General features: G+C 50.3%; 1 protein-coding gene across 1 annotated transcript; it reads right to left on the bottom strand.

Moving 5' to 3' along the window:
- Positions 1-10,058: 10,058 nt before the first annotated feature.
- On the bottom strand, positions 10,059-13,883 carry ADCYAP1 (adenylate cyclase activating polypeptide 1; the record flags this gene model as incomplete). Its single annotated transcript, XM_082309817.1, has 4 exons — positions 10,059-10,245; positions 11,107-11,202; positions 11,698-11,832; positions 13,783-13,883. The coding sequence occupies 4 exons, from the start codon at positions 13,881-13,883 to the stop codon at positions 10,059-10,061; spliced, it is 519 nt and encodes a 172-aa protein (XP_082165943.1).
- Between the last annotated feature and the right edge of the window lie 580 nt (positions 13,884-14,463).

Below are 14,463 nucleotides of genomic sequence, written 5' to 3'. Positions count from 1 at the left end.
ATGGTCCTTCTGCATGCCCTAATTTGTAAACTTCTTAAACTGTTGGTCACCGTCAGAAACATGCTGCTAGGCTAGCCTTTGGCCTGGTCCATATGGATGCTCTTAAATTCTTGCCATTAATGCTGAGCAAGAACCGAGTCAGTCCATGTTTCTCACAACTCAGATGTGGAGGAACCAAGTTCTTCCCCTTTGGTGCCTTTGCAAGGTCTCTGCACGGTGGGTACAGCATAGCCTGGACACCCTCTGCTCCTGCCTCGCACTCCCAGGTTGTGCCCACCTGGTCCCCACGCAGGTACATGGGCAAGGCGTTCATTGCCATTTAAAGGCTATTTTTCCACCTGGCATCTGCCTATAGCAGGGGAACCTAACAAATTCCCTCTGGTTTGTGTCTTCACTGTGATACCAAGCATCCTAATTCCAGGCAGAAGTACTTTACTGCAGAGTCAGAGGACACATTATACCCCTTTTATCAGTACACAACCCCAGTCATATGTATGCCCACAGGAAGAAACGTTTCCCATGCAGAGAATGACTCAGACTAGGTCAAAGCAGAGATATAAGGACAGTGGAGAAAAGTGAACAGTAACTGCAGTTTATAAAAGGTGGCATTTATCTTACCAGAGTGACAGCTGCTCACTGTGAAGTTACAAGGAAGTATTGTGATATTCTGACTCTGAAGCCCACCCTTTAGGAAGCACTGATCGGGAATATGAAAAGTTTGCACATGCTGAAAAAGTCATCTTTAATAAGACAGGGTCAGATTGACATGAAGCTCGCTCACTTTGATTGGCATTTTCCTTCTGCTTGTGGCCCCATTGACATTAACACCGTCATTATTGGTAAAATAAGGCTGAATAAAGCATTGGCCAACAGTGACTGCAGTTGTAGTAATTGATAATTAATAGATTTCAGTAGATTGAATAGATTTCAGTATTTTTATTTTCTCTGAGTGTCCAGCTCTACTGGACAGTAACAACAGTATGGGGTTCCCCTGGTAGGACTCTTATAATGACCAGGTTATCTAATTGATTTTACGTCCCCGTCCCATGGTACCTCCAGCTGTGTTAGGGCTCAGGAGTGTGAGCTGCAACAAGTATCAGGCATGAAGTTGACTATATGTTTATAAGATTAAACAATGACTAAGCTTAGCAAAAAGCATAAACAGTGGTATAACATGGCTGTCGTTGCAGTATAACTAGAATGAAATGAAACTGTTATAAAACATAACTGCATTTTATTATAGCAAAGTCAAATGCAATCAGAAAACTGCTTCCTTTCAGTATAAATGTCCCACCTGTCTGCATACAGCATGCTACACAAAGTCTCCCATTTAATCACCTCTTAGCTGTGTCACGACTCCTCCATGATGCAAAATGCAGCAATGCACCCAGCCAGCTAGGGAAAGCAGAAATCATTAAACTAGCATAGTCTTAAAGAGTCTGGTCAGCTCTTCCTTAGTTTTTGTGTATTTGCTGGCCCAGGGGAATAATAGATAAAATCTATAGAAGCTGTACAAAAGCAGGTTAACCATTCAATTTGTATCAGAGATGGGCTGTGCCTTGTAATACCTATCTGTCAGACCGTGCTGGAGAGAGATGCCACGAGAGTGGGGAGGAACACGCGAGGCTCTAACTCATGTTGCACGAGAAGAGCATCCTAGGCCTGGCGCAGAGGAGAGGGGCTCATAACCCACTGGGAATGGCCTGGCCACAGCCCACTTATGGAGAAAGTGCACTGGTCTTCCCTCATTCTGGCAGTGAGTTTGTTTTCAGAGGCACCTCTCGGAGGAGGAATGAGCTGGATTTCAGGCAGACTATGGTGCCCCGTAACCTGCATGATTCCATTGGTCTGGCAGGAAAGTCATTGACCTGCAGAAAGTTTTGGGAAAAAAGAGAGCTGAAGAGAATGACTATGTGTAGCTTTATAGCGGGCAGGTAGGAACAGAGGTTGGGCTGGGTGGGCTGGGTTGGGCTGGTCTCACTCGGCTTCATCTGGCTTGTTTCCTTGCAGCTGGGGAACACCTCTTTGCTCAGGTATGACTTGAACAGACCTCACATTTTTCATTTATGCTTTTTAATCTCAGCTCTCCTGAAACAGAGATGCCACAAGGTAATAGTTGCAAAGTCATCAGGTAGCCTAATTTTAAAAACTCGGATCAGCTCATTAAATTAAATTTGCCAATTTACCATACAAGACCAGAGAACCAAGGATACATAAAAAATCAAGTAGGAAAAGAAAAGAAATTGTGAAGAAAGTTTCTTTTTATTTTTTTTTCTGAAGCACTGAGAATGTTTGAGTAAAATAGAGATGTAAAGGGAAAAACGTGGAGCCAGAAGATCCAAACTTCCCCTTGATTCTAAACTTAGCTCAGCCACTGGCCCACCGTGCGGATGACTCACTGCACTTCCTTGAACTTAAGTCATTCCTCTTACAAAACTTGTTAAAGAAAGACGTCAGTGTAAATTAAATGTTGTGTCTAAGTTTAGCTATGGCCAATACATAAATATTGGAACTTTAATGTGTTATCCTTTTTGTCTGATTCAGAAATATATGTATATACATGCACATATGCATATATACACATAGCAAGGGAGAAAAATATTTCTCTGCACTATTTTTACAGTTTAATTTACATATATTGTTATTTTCCTGGTGACATAAGAGCTCACAACTGATTAAAAGTTTAACCATTTTCAGAGCAGCCTGATTCCCACACCACCCAAGCACTCTTCATTCTCTCAAACTGTCAGGGAAGTTTCAATCCCATCCAAGCGGTGGGAGCTGAGAGAGTACACATTTGGCATATAACATACATGATGGCTGATTTCTTGTGACACTAATCTTCACTCCTGAGGGAAAGGCAGTCATTTATTCATCACTCTACCACTCAAAAGTAACCATTCTTCTCACCATGGAGATAAATGTCAAAACAGAGATCAGCCATAGGCTGAGTCTAATCTAATCTGTCCAAAATGAATATATATTTAGATCTGTTGTCAAATCTTGAGTGGTAAACCCTTTAGCCTGGGCAACTATTCTCTCAGTCTGCCCTCTCCACCTATAAATATGCATAGAACATTGGATAGACACTATCAGAGGACCATATTAGCCCTACAAAAACAGGCAGGATATGAGGCTGCCCAACCTTTCTGATATGAGCAAAGAGTCAGAGGACAAAGCCCAAGACTTTCAGAAATGTGTAACAGAGAGGCAAAAAATACGTAATTTTTGTTAAAATGTCTCTACCCTTTAACACGTGTCAGAAATCAGTGGGCCTTTCACTCTCAAGTGGTTGATCCAGCAAATGAGAAAAACAGGCTCCACCCTGGATGCCTGTTCTGAGGGATCTCTGGAAGATGGCAATCAAAATTCCCTTTCTTGTAAAACTGTTCATTCTCAACGCCCCTCTCCATTCTCCGTTCCCATTTCCACGTTGGGGATGTCAGCTGCGAGGTGTTTGTTTGTGCTAGATCCTTTCCCATCCAATTATACCTATGCAGTTCCTCATATCCTGATATTGAGATGCTGGAAGACACCACAGAAGAACCAGAAGTGACTGCCATTTTTCTGTCCAACTTCTCTACTTCATACTGCCATAAACGTCCATGAGGTTCTTTTTCAAGTGGAATATCAGAAACTCATCTCAGAGTCTGAAGAGAAAGAGGTCTTCTTTCTGTGATCCACATAAAGAAATTATACTGTTTCAGAGATCAATACGTCTATCTTAGATATTTCATTGTTGAAGTTGTAAAACAAGCACTCTTGTATAAAAGCCAAATATAGGATGCTCGTCTCCACTGCTTGTAAAATGGCATATTTCTGGTTCTTAAATATCCGTGTTCAAAACTAAATCCCATTTTGAGGCTTGGATAAACCCTATCAATAGCCAGTTAACTAATTATTGCAAAAGATGCATTAGGTTTTACACTTATTCTGCCTTAGCTGTTCAATCACATTAACTCTATTGCATCATGTACTACTTCTCTTCTCTGTGGATTCCAGATAAGTAACTGAGCCATGGTCAGTTTTAGCATAAAGCACTTCCAAACATATCATGTGGGTTTAGAGTGAACAGGCCCTCTGCTACACCAGCATGGGATTGCTTCTAGGAACCCAAGTGCAAAAGAAAGACATTTGGCCAGCAGCCGTGCTACAAGTCACTCTGACTTGCCCTGTCCCAGAATTTGCACTTAGACTGGGCCAAATCCTTCTCTGGCGTTATTACACAGATCTGCACCAGAGCTGGGTTGGGCCCATGTATCACAACATACAAATACACGAATGGCATTGCCGGAATGGGTCTACTCTTTCTAAAGGTGAGAGGAATGGGTGGCAGATGACAGCTGAAATGACAAAACACAGTAGTTGTGCAGGAAAAAAATTAACGTCTCCCAGAGTGAGCTAAGTAAGGTAAACTCTCTTGAAAAAGAGCTTTAACACAACTTAACACTAAGTAGTACAAAATAGGAACCAGGAATGATGATGTCACTTCCAGGCCATGTGCTTCTGTGCATGTGAAGTAATCATCCGGAAAAGAAGCTATGTGTAGGAAAGGATTATGAAGAGATCATGATCTCCCAGTATGATGACATGGCCAAGAGAGCAAATGAGACCCTTGTTAGCAATGAGCAGCACCTGAGAAAGAAGAGGAAAGTTACTGCTTTTTGCCACATCCTCAAGGTGGTCATTGCTGGGTACTGTAACCATTTCTAGTCTCAACACTTCAGTAAGGATGTTAATAAATACAAAGGGTTCAGAAACAATGCCATCTGTGGAAAACCTCCCTCATGGTGAACGCTTAAAGATCAACCTTGCTACCACAAAGACGGGGCATAGAGGAGAGTAACTCTCTGCCTAAGACTACCTACAAGGAGAGGAAAATCTACAGGCACTAGACATTCTTCAGCAGGCTACAAATCTCTTGGACTCCAAAATTAGACAAACTGACACAAGGAACAGAGTGCTAAACTGCCACATTTAGAACAACTTATCCAGCAAATTTGCCATTCCTGCAAGTCTCGCAATCAATACTGCTGTCATACACAATAGCTCACTCAGAAATTTAATGCTAAATGAAGGACTCCATGAAATCCTATGCCCTGTATTATCTAAGATAGAGTAGATGATCATAAGAGTCCCCTCGGGTCTTAAAAATCTATGAGTGTAGTTAAGAGGACATGTACTTCTAGAGGCTAAGCATGAGGTCCTTAAAATTTTCAGGGATGTACTTTCCCTGAAGGTTTTTCCTGAAGAAAGACTAAATGATTTCGCCTGGAACTGGAAATTAATCTGCAAAAGTATCAAGTAACAAGCCCCCAGAATATCAAACTTGCTCCTGATTTTTCTATTTTCCTTAACTCTAGGTGAAAATGTATACAGCCAATAGATGAACTTTGGTTTTCGAAGGAGGCTGGAAGGTTCTGGAGGCACATGGAGAGGAGGTCAGTACCCTCACGAGCACATCTTGTGAAAGGCAGATGCTGGCCACAGCCAGGTTTACACCAGGGCTCTACAGAAATTGGTTCTTTCAGGCTGTTCTGTTTTGATGACCAATGTAGCTCTGTGACAGATGTGGTGTTGCATCACATTTCTGAGGGCTGGAACCTGGAGCAGTCTATCCTGCTCTGTTCAGCCTCCTTTACTAACTAACTAGAGTTTGTTACTTTGACTGAATGTCAGGAGGTTTTTACAAATGCAAGGCTCCAAAATCATGTCTTGTCTAGTCATTCTTGTTTCCTCAGCCAGCTTTCTCCATTTCTGCTGCTAGTCGTATAGCAGCATACAGAACATCAGCAATCCCCACAAAACTCATGCTTTAAGTCTCAATATTGCACATTTTCCAAGTGTATCATTTCAGATGGCAGTTTAAATCACTGGGAATAGAGCTGAGCTTCTTCATGAAATCATATTTGATTTAGTAAAGAGGAATTTCAGTAGAGTGAGGCTGGGACCATCTCTATGTCATTTACAGTAGAATTTCCCTCTTCTGCGTATCTTCAACAAGTGCCAGGACTCGATGAAGAAGACCTTATTTTTCAGGTGGACTAATACCAGGTTTCATCCTCTAGCTACCAATACCAAGAAGTTCCCCAGCTTGGATGTCTTAAGCACATTTTCAGTTTAGAGGGGCAGGAAATGTAGTGTGATTATACGTATGAGCACTGCATAATTACTGAATAAACACAACAGCAGTTTTTTGCTGTATGCTGCCTTTGGGAAACAGTGACTTGATTTTCTCCTGCTATCAGACTGAGACATCATTGCCTTCTCCCCCTCCCCCCAACAGGTATTTTTTTGCATTCTTCTCTGACCCAGTCTGCGTTTAACCAGCACTTTTATATTGCCTTGTACTAATTCCTGGCACATACCACTGAGACCACCAGCTTTCTAAGTGCTCTCAGTGTTTTCCAGTTAGTCAGTAAAATGCTGTTGTTGAAACTAGCCTGGAAGGTGAATTCGTGGCAGAGAGGATATGACCAGTCTGTTTCAAATCCCGGACTTACAGTTTTGAAAAATAAATTGCTAGGAAATTTTCATTTAATTCCTGTGCTTTGTTTTGTTATTGTATGATCTTAGAAGGAAATGGAGTTTAGTTTAAACTAAATTGCTGTTGCTTTCCAACATGCTTGAGTAAAATCCCTGAGCTACAATAAAAATAATAAACGTAAGCAGCTATTGCTAAACTAAAGTGAAGATTAAAGGTCGGATAGCCTGACCTCCGCTTCTTGCCGACAAACTACCCTGCCTGTGCTTTTTCGTTGTAGCCACCTATCACCCTGTAAAACCCAAGTAACTCTTTGTTGTGTTGCAGTATCATTTTTTTAGGACAGCCCAGTACATTTTCAATCCAAAGAAAGATGCTGCCGTTGCCCAAGCCCGGTGATGCCGGGAAGCACATTATCACATACAGCATGTTCATTAAAAGCGGATTAGGTGAAGATCTCATCAAACACACCGATTCCGCTTAAAATAAACGGCTTCTAAGCACAGGAATTGTTAGAGGAATGGACGATAGTCACCGACTGGTTTGGTTTGCATATTTTAGAGAGTATTATTGAGCTGGGGTATGTGGAACTAGGCTCTTTACTTCAGCAGTTCTGTTTAGTTTACTCGAGCAGAGGAGTAACCATCGGTAAAAATGTTAGAGGATATTTGATGATAAAATGTGGAGACTTAAGAAAAAGTTATCCCAGGCATGAAAAGTTAGAACAACGCTGCTTAAAAATGAACTAATTAAAAAAAAAAAAAGGTAAATGAAATGCAGCTTTCACTGTTAGATTCTAGATTTCTCTCCCCCAAACATTAGACGAAATTGCATTGTTTACAAAAATTTATTAATACAAACTTTACACACTTTATATAACAGTTATCAAAGTCCTAGTTATAGATATCATGTGTGTAATAATACTTTGTTTAAGTTCTTTTTATATTCATTTGCACACAAAATAAGTTCTCCAAGACTAACATCTACCTAAACTATGACTGTATCTCAAATCTGCTGAAATTTTGGTAAGGCTGTTGGCGTTTCTAAAAAAAAAAAAACCATACAAAGGATAATAACCTAGGTGATCACTTCATAATGCTTGCGACTAGCCACTGAACTCTAACGGATAAGGTCATAAATAAAACGTCAAGAGAGCCCTATGTCATTATACCACAGCCGACACAAACACAGCAAACTCTGCCCATTGCCGAAGAACAGAAGAAGTACGACTAAAACGCAAGCCGATGTGTTGCAGCATCGTAGGGCCACTAAATAGCCATCCGTGAACTCGTGGCGATTTACAAGGTGAAGAAGAGAAGGCACGAAAGCTGCAAACTGCGCCCCGCGTCCCTCCGCCGCCCCAGGAGCCCGCACCGCCGGCACGGGCGGGCCGAGCGGCCGGGGCAGCCGCTGCCCGCAAGGCGGGCAGCCCGGGCAGGAGCTGCCGGCAGTGCAGGCAGCCCGGGCAGGCGGTGTCGGCAGTGCAGGCAGCCCGGGCAGGCGGTGTCGGCAGTGCAGGCAGCCCCGGCAGGCGCTGCCGGCAGTGCAGGCAGCCCGGGCAAGCAGTGCCGGCAGCGCCTGCCCCCACCCCGCCCGCTCCTCTCTCTCCTCCCCGGCGGCCGGCGGCTCTGCCCGGCCGGGGAAGGAGGTTTTTACCCGCGAGGGTTTTGGTTTGTTTGGGTTTGGTTTGTTGGGTTTTGGTTTTTTTTTTGGCGGGGGTTGCTTTCCGGCGTCTTGAGTGCGGGGCTGGTTTTGTGTCTTTGGAAAGACTCCTGTAAGGTTTGTGTGGTGAGCTGGAAGGAAGCGGGTACCTACGTGTCCTCCTTCGCCAGCTGCCCGGGCGTGGGGACCGGGCCAGCCCCCGGCCGGCTGCGCTGCTGCCTTACTGTCCCCCGGGCGGAAGGTAAGATAGGAGTCCGTACATAGAGAGATGAGGTGAAAATGGTTTATCTCGTTAGAAACCGGACCACAGGTGAACACTACACATTCTTTTATGACAAAAGTTTGTTTTATGAAATAAATTTTACTAAGCAATAAGCCAGAATGTAGAAAAATACATTTTACCTCCAAACTCAATAAACAAGGAACAAAAACTTTCGTAGTAGTGCATAATTCTTTAGTGGTAGCTACAACAGGGGTTCCTAAACTTGTACAATAAGAGCTTGCATAAAACAGAACAAAGGAGTGAGAGAGCGTTCACAATCTTTTTTTTTTTTTTTTTTTTCCCCCAAAAGAACATAACCCAAAAAGGTGACTCAGGTGGGTTAAACAGAGCTTGGAAAAGTGCGAAGAGAGGATGAGAGGCGGGAGGGTCTACAAGAAAAAACAATCAAAGAAAAGAGCAACTCCGACCGAAAAATGCAAAGGCGAGAACCCTGCTCGTTATACATGATGAGAAGCATGGACAGCACTGGAGAGTAACACACTGTACTTTGCATCCAGGTCCAGTACCGAGCTGCCCGGGGCAGTTGGGTAGCGGATCGGAGGTGGGATCGCCTCGTCTTCCCTCGACCCTGCGGCCCCGGCCCCGGCCCCGGGGCGCGCCGGGGGCCGCCCCCGCTCACTTCCCCGCTCTTTCCAAACGGGTCCTGTCTCCGCTTTCGCTTTGTTCTGCAACTCTGCCCAGCCAGCCAGAACAGCAGTGCACGGGGCTTAGTACTTACTATCCTTGCTGCTGGTTGGGGATTTAGGGGTTGGGGTTTATGGGTTTGGCTTTTTTTGGTTTTGTTTTGAATTTTCGCTGTTGTTGTTTTAAACTATTTCTCCCTCCAATAGGCAACAGAGATGCACAATTTGGATCGAGCTGTTGTTTTCACGAGAGAATTACCCTCTAAGCTCATTGTTTGTGGAGACACTAATACAGATACAACTGGAATCAAAGAAAGCAGGAGAAAAAAAAAATCGAAATCTAGAGGAAAGGGGACGCTGCCCCTTCGGAGAGGGTAGTGGCAAAGGAGCCTGCCTTGAGACTCACCGGGGGAAGAATCTGCTTCACCAATTCTCCCAAATCTTTTTCCTCATAATCCCCTGGGAGCAGGGCATCCTTCTCTATGTACAGTAGCAAATGGTGAAAATTAATGTCTTCGACCCTGTCGCGGATAAAAATACTATCCTTTTAATTTCCGTTACAAAAATAGGAGTAATATTCAAAACAATGATTGTCTTTTTTTTCTATTTATTTTATATAAAAACATAAACAGCTCAGGCGAATTCTTGCTCTTTTGCAGGCTTTATATGAAGAATTGTTCTTTAGTATTCGTAGTAGTATTTATATATATATATTTATATATTATATATAACTTAATGATTGGTCCACAAAGTAGATCTGTGCGTTTCTCTAGTGCTTTTGTACAAAAGAAAAACAATATTATTATCAAAATATTCATTTAATGGCTTTACTTCATACATAAATACATGTTTAGATAACACAGGAGCGGTGATTGTTCAGTCAGTTTGGAAATGACTTTTGTTTTTGTTTAGATTTTTTTGTTGTTGTTGGGTCTCTCTCTCTCTCTCTCTCTCTCTCTCTCTCTCTCAGGACTTTGTATACACGGGAGTGGCTGGTTACTCATCGCTACAAATACGCTACTCGGCGTCCTTTGTTTTTAACTCTTTGTTTATACCTTTTCCCCAGGACGGCTGCTAAGTATTTCTTGACAGCCATTTGTTTCCGGTAGCGGCTGTAGCTGTCCGTGAAGATGCCGTCTATGTGCCGCTTGGTCAGCGGTTCCGCCTCGTCCCCCAGGCCGCCGCTGGCACCGCTGCAAGCACCGAGAAGCACAGCTGCATCAGGCGGGGCCGCTCCGCCCCCTTCCGCGCCCCTTCCGCGCCCCTCCGCGCCCCTCCGCGCCGCCCCCTCCCCCCCGCCCCCGCCCCGCGCCCTGCGCAGCCCCGCGGCGGCCGCTGCCCCCGGCGCAACACGTTGCGCGGAAGATGCGCGGGGAGACAAAGGCCGCGCCGAAACCCGCTCCCGACGCCGTGCGCGCAAGAGTCGGCAGCGGGAGAGACAATATCTCCCCGCCATGAATTATTCATTGCGGCGGGGAAAGCTGCTCTCCCCGGGGCTTTATTAGCGTGGTACCTTCTGCCGAAGGGCGGCGGGTGGCACCGGGCTCGCCCCTGCCCCGCCGGCGGCGGGGAGCCCCGGGGAGCCCCGGCCGGCGCCCGGGGGTGCGCAGGGGCCGCGGCCGAGTCCCCCCCGCTTCAGCCGAGCCCCGGTCATCGCTTCCGACAGACTGCTCCCCCCCCGCCCCGCCCCGGCAGGCCGGGGAGGCCGCCCAACTTCTTAATTTTACATCAGCCGGTTGCAAAAAATTATGGAGATATATAAACATATATATACTCACACATATATACATATATATATATATGCCCGAGCGTATTAAACCAAACAAACCTCCGTGAACGGTTGCGTTGACAGCCGGGCTCACGCTGCGCTGGGAGCCGCGGCCGGGGGCGGCTGAGGTTTGGGGAGCCGGGCTCCCCCGGCCCCACCGCCGGCGCAACAAATTCCCAGCCCCGGCCGGGGCAGCTTTGTTCCCTCCAGCCGCGGCCCTTGAAGCGCCTCCGCTCCAGCAGCACCAACGCCCACCGCGGAAAAAAGAGCGAGCCGAACCCCTTACCCGACCCGCTTGGCCATCAGGGAGTGCAGATATTTCCTGGCGGATAACTGGCCCAGGAGTTTCCTGTAGGCTTTGTTGAAGATCCCATCGGCGTGCCTGGGCGGAGGGAAGAGCCCGCGGATGAGCGGCGAGGCCCGGGAGCCGGCTGCGGCGGGGTGCGGAGCCCGGGCGGCGGCGGTGCCCGTCCCTCCCCGCCGGCCAGCGGAGCGCGGCATCTCCCCGCGTCCCCCGGGACCCCTCTTCCCCACCCAGACCCCTCCCCGCCGCACTTGCTCGGCTCGGCGCTGGCCGGGCATTTCTGCTCCGTTTGCGGGAGCATCGCTAGCCCTCCCCGCCGCGGGCGGCTCCCCCGCTCCCTCCCCCGCGCTGCTGGAGGTAAGGCGGCTTTCCCATCTCTTCTAGGCTTTAAACGGGGCACCGGGACCCGGGCAGCGAGGTCGTTTGTTTGGGTTCGGGGTTGATATACATTTTTGGGGGGTTGCTGTTGGCTTGTTGGGTATTATTGTTATTATTTTCCTCCCATCGGCTCGGCCAGAGCCGTTTTGCTCCCGGCTCGAAATTGACGCCTGACACCCCGCGGGTCGCAGTCACCTCTTTTCCGGTGGGTAATACAAGGTGTACATCTCGCCTATCATGGAGGACGGATTCGCTATACCGAGGGGCTCGTGGTCGTAGGCGAAGTCCTGCAGGGTGTTCCCGTCCTCGTCGTAGACTTCATCCTCCAGCCTGGCAACGAGAGCAGCAAGGGGAAGGAGTCAGCCGGGCTCCGCGGGGCGCTCCGCTCCGCTCCCCGCCGCCGGCTCCCCGCCTGCCTCGGTGTCCACCCCCCCGGCGGAGCCGACCCGGGCGCCCCGGGAGCCCCGTCCGTCTGCCCCCATCCCCTCCCTGCGCCCGCCCGCTCCCCATCCCCGCCCTCCGCCTCCTCTGCGGGGCAGGACCACGGGGGAGGGAACACACCCGCCGTCAGGCGTGCTCCGAGAAAAGCCCCAAACACCCCCCGTCCCCCCTCCCGTTCCCCCCGTCCCCCGCTCCGGCCCGACAACCAGCCCCTCTCTGCCACAGCCACGGCCGGTGCTTCCCGAGCGGAGCGCAGGCACGCACAGGCGTGCAGGCTGCCACACACACGCACGCACACGCGTTTGTGTGCCAGGGGCTGGGCGGGAGCCAAGCAGCCTCCCCGGCGGGGCCGGGGCGGTGAGCGGCAGCCCCCGGGGCCGGGGGCCGCGCCCCGCTCCTCCCCGCAGCGCCCGCCGGGTCGGGGGGGGGGGGGCTTCGCCTGTTGTTGTTATTCGTTGAATGGTGCTTCTGCCCTTTGAGATCTCGCCAGTTTTGCTCCCCCCCCCAGCCCCCCTCCGCTCTCTGCCTCCTTCTCTGCAGTACGATGTAGGTCATTGTACGTTACAGGCAGCTATTTTTGTCTGTGAGCTTTAGCGGAGGTATTAATAATAGATGCCGCTAAAGTGTTTCACTCCTGCTAATTCAGGCGCTTGAATGAAGAGAGCCGCGTTGCTGCCGGCTAATGGCCCCGCAGGCCACCGAGCCCGCTGCCCTGCAGCCCCTCTGCCCGGGGAGGGGAAGGGGGCTGCTCCGAGCCAGCCCCGACGGGCTCCCGCTTCGTGCAAGGACACCTCTGAGCCCCAAAAAGGACACCCTCCTCGGACAGCCTTGCGCGCCCGGGGTCGCCCCCCGCTCACAGCCGAGCCGCACGGCGCTGTCCCCCGCAGGGCACCCCGGAACAGAGCCAGGCGCCGGTGGGGCAGGACAACAGCACCGAGGCCAAAACTGCCCCCAAGCCAAGCGAGACCGGTCGCCCAAGCGGGCTCCAAGCAGGGTGGGACCAGGCTGCCAGCGGCCGTCCCGGACCGGGTACCCCGCGCCCCCAGCCACGGCCCAGCACGGGAAACTCGCTTGTGCCGACGCCTCTGGGGGTCCCCCGCTCCTGCCCCAAACACAGGGGGGGTCCAAACGCCCCCACCTCCCAGGTGGAAAGGGACAGCACAGGCACCAGCCTGCGCCGGAGCCCAGCAAGACAACTCCGAACAGAGACAGACAACCCAACAACCTTCTGCCAGCCGCTTTCCCCCTTGAGAAGGGAGGTCGTATACAGACAGCTAAACAGGGGGAGAGACTGAATCCCCGCCAGCTCCGATGCTGCTACACGAACCATGACAGCTCTCGCATGCTTGCAGCCAACGGCGCGCCCGTGTCCCCTCCCCGCTCCCCCCCGGTCCGGGCAGGCGATGCTCGCCGTTCACCCTGGGCGAGCTGCGGGCAACCGAAAGCGGCCGGGACCCGTGCAGGGCAGGGGGCAGGCGGGGCGGGGGAGCTGCCGGGCCCCGCCGAGTTGAGGCCGGGACTTCGGCCCGCTCCGCCAAGAGGCAGCAGGGCAGGTGCCCCCCTCCCCGGGGACAAGGGGCCGCGGGTTAACCGAGCCGGGATCCCGGGGAGCGGCCCTGGGGGAAGGCAGCGCTGCAGCCGCGGGGACTCCCCTCCCTGTCTGACCTCCTCCCGGGGCGGAGCGGGTGGGCAATGTGCAATGGGGTTCGTTTGGTGATTCCCTCCCCCGTGCCCTGCTAAGGTGCCCTCCCCGGTAAGATGCCCCTGCCCTTAGCAAAGCCGGGGCAGCGGGGGCCTGAAGGGGTCCCGGCGGAGCCCCCGAGCGGGGGACGGACCTACCTGAGGGCCGGGTACTGAAGTCCGGCCGCAGGTGAGCAGTAGACGCTGCAGTGCATTATTATGCCATAGACCAGGAGTGCTAGGATCGCTTTGCTACACATTGCCACTCTGTGCGGGAGGGAAAGGAAAACCGCTGTCAAAAAAAAAAAAAAAAAAAAAAAAAGAACGGAAAAAACCCACCCCACGACCCACCAAGCCCCCGGCCGAGCCTGCGGGGGAGGGAGGCAGCGCTGCCCCTTGGGGCAAGCGCCCTGGGCAGCCGGGTGCCGGCGCGGAGAGGCGCGGAGAGGCGCGGAGCGGTGCCCGGCGCAGAGCGCTGCCGCCGCCGCCCGCCCCGTCGGTGCCCGCCCGCCCCGGGCGCGCTGCGGGAAGGCCCGGCGAGCCGCCTCGTGTCCTTACCATCAAACTCTAAACACCCGGCACTAAGAGCGTTTGGCTGCGAAACTAAAAGGGCAGGTCTTTAAAAAAAAATAAGAAAAAAAAAAAAGACCCAAAATGGGGGGGGAAATCGAGCTGTCTCCCAAGTTGCGGCCGAAAGGAGTTAAAAGCCTCGTGGCATCGCCTCTCCGATGGGCGAAGGACCCGCGGGATGAAGAAGACGCAAAAGCAGCAGTTAGTTGTTTGCTGGTTTTAGGGGAATCCACTCCAAAAAGAAAAAGAGAGAGAGGAGGGGAAAAAAGA

This window comes from Platalea leucorodia, assembly GCF_965183815.1.
Source record: "Platalea leucorodia genome assembly, chromosome: 1".
NCBI lineage: Eukaryota > Metazoa > Chordata > Aves > Pelecaniformes > Threskiornithidae > Platalea > Platalea leucorodia.
Note: the sequence above shows the minus strand (reverse complement) of the source record. Positions and strands in the feature narration are given on the sequence as shown.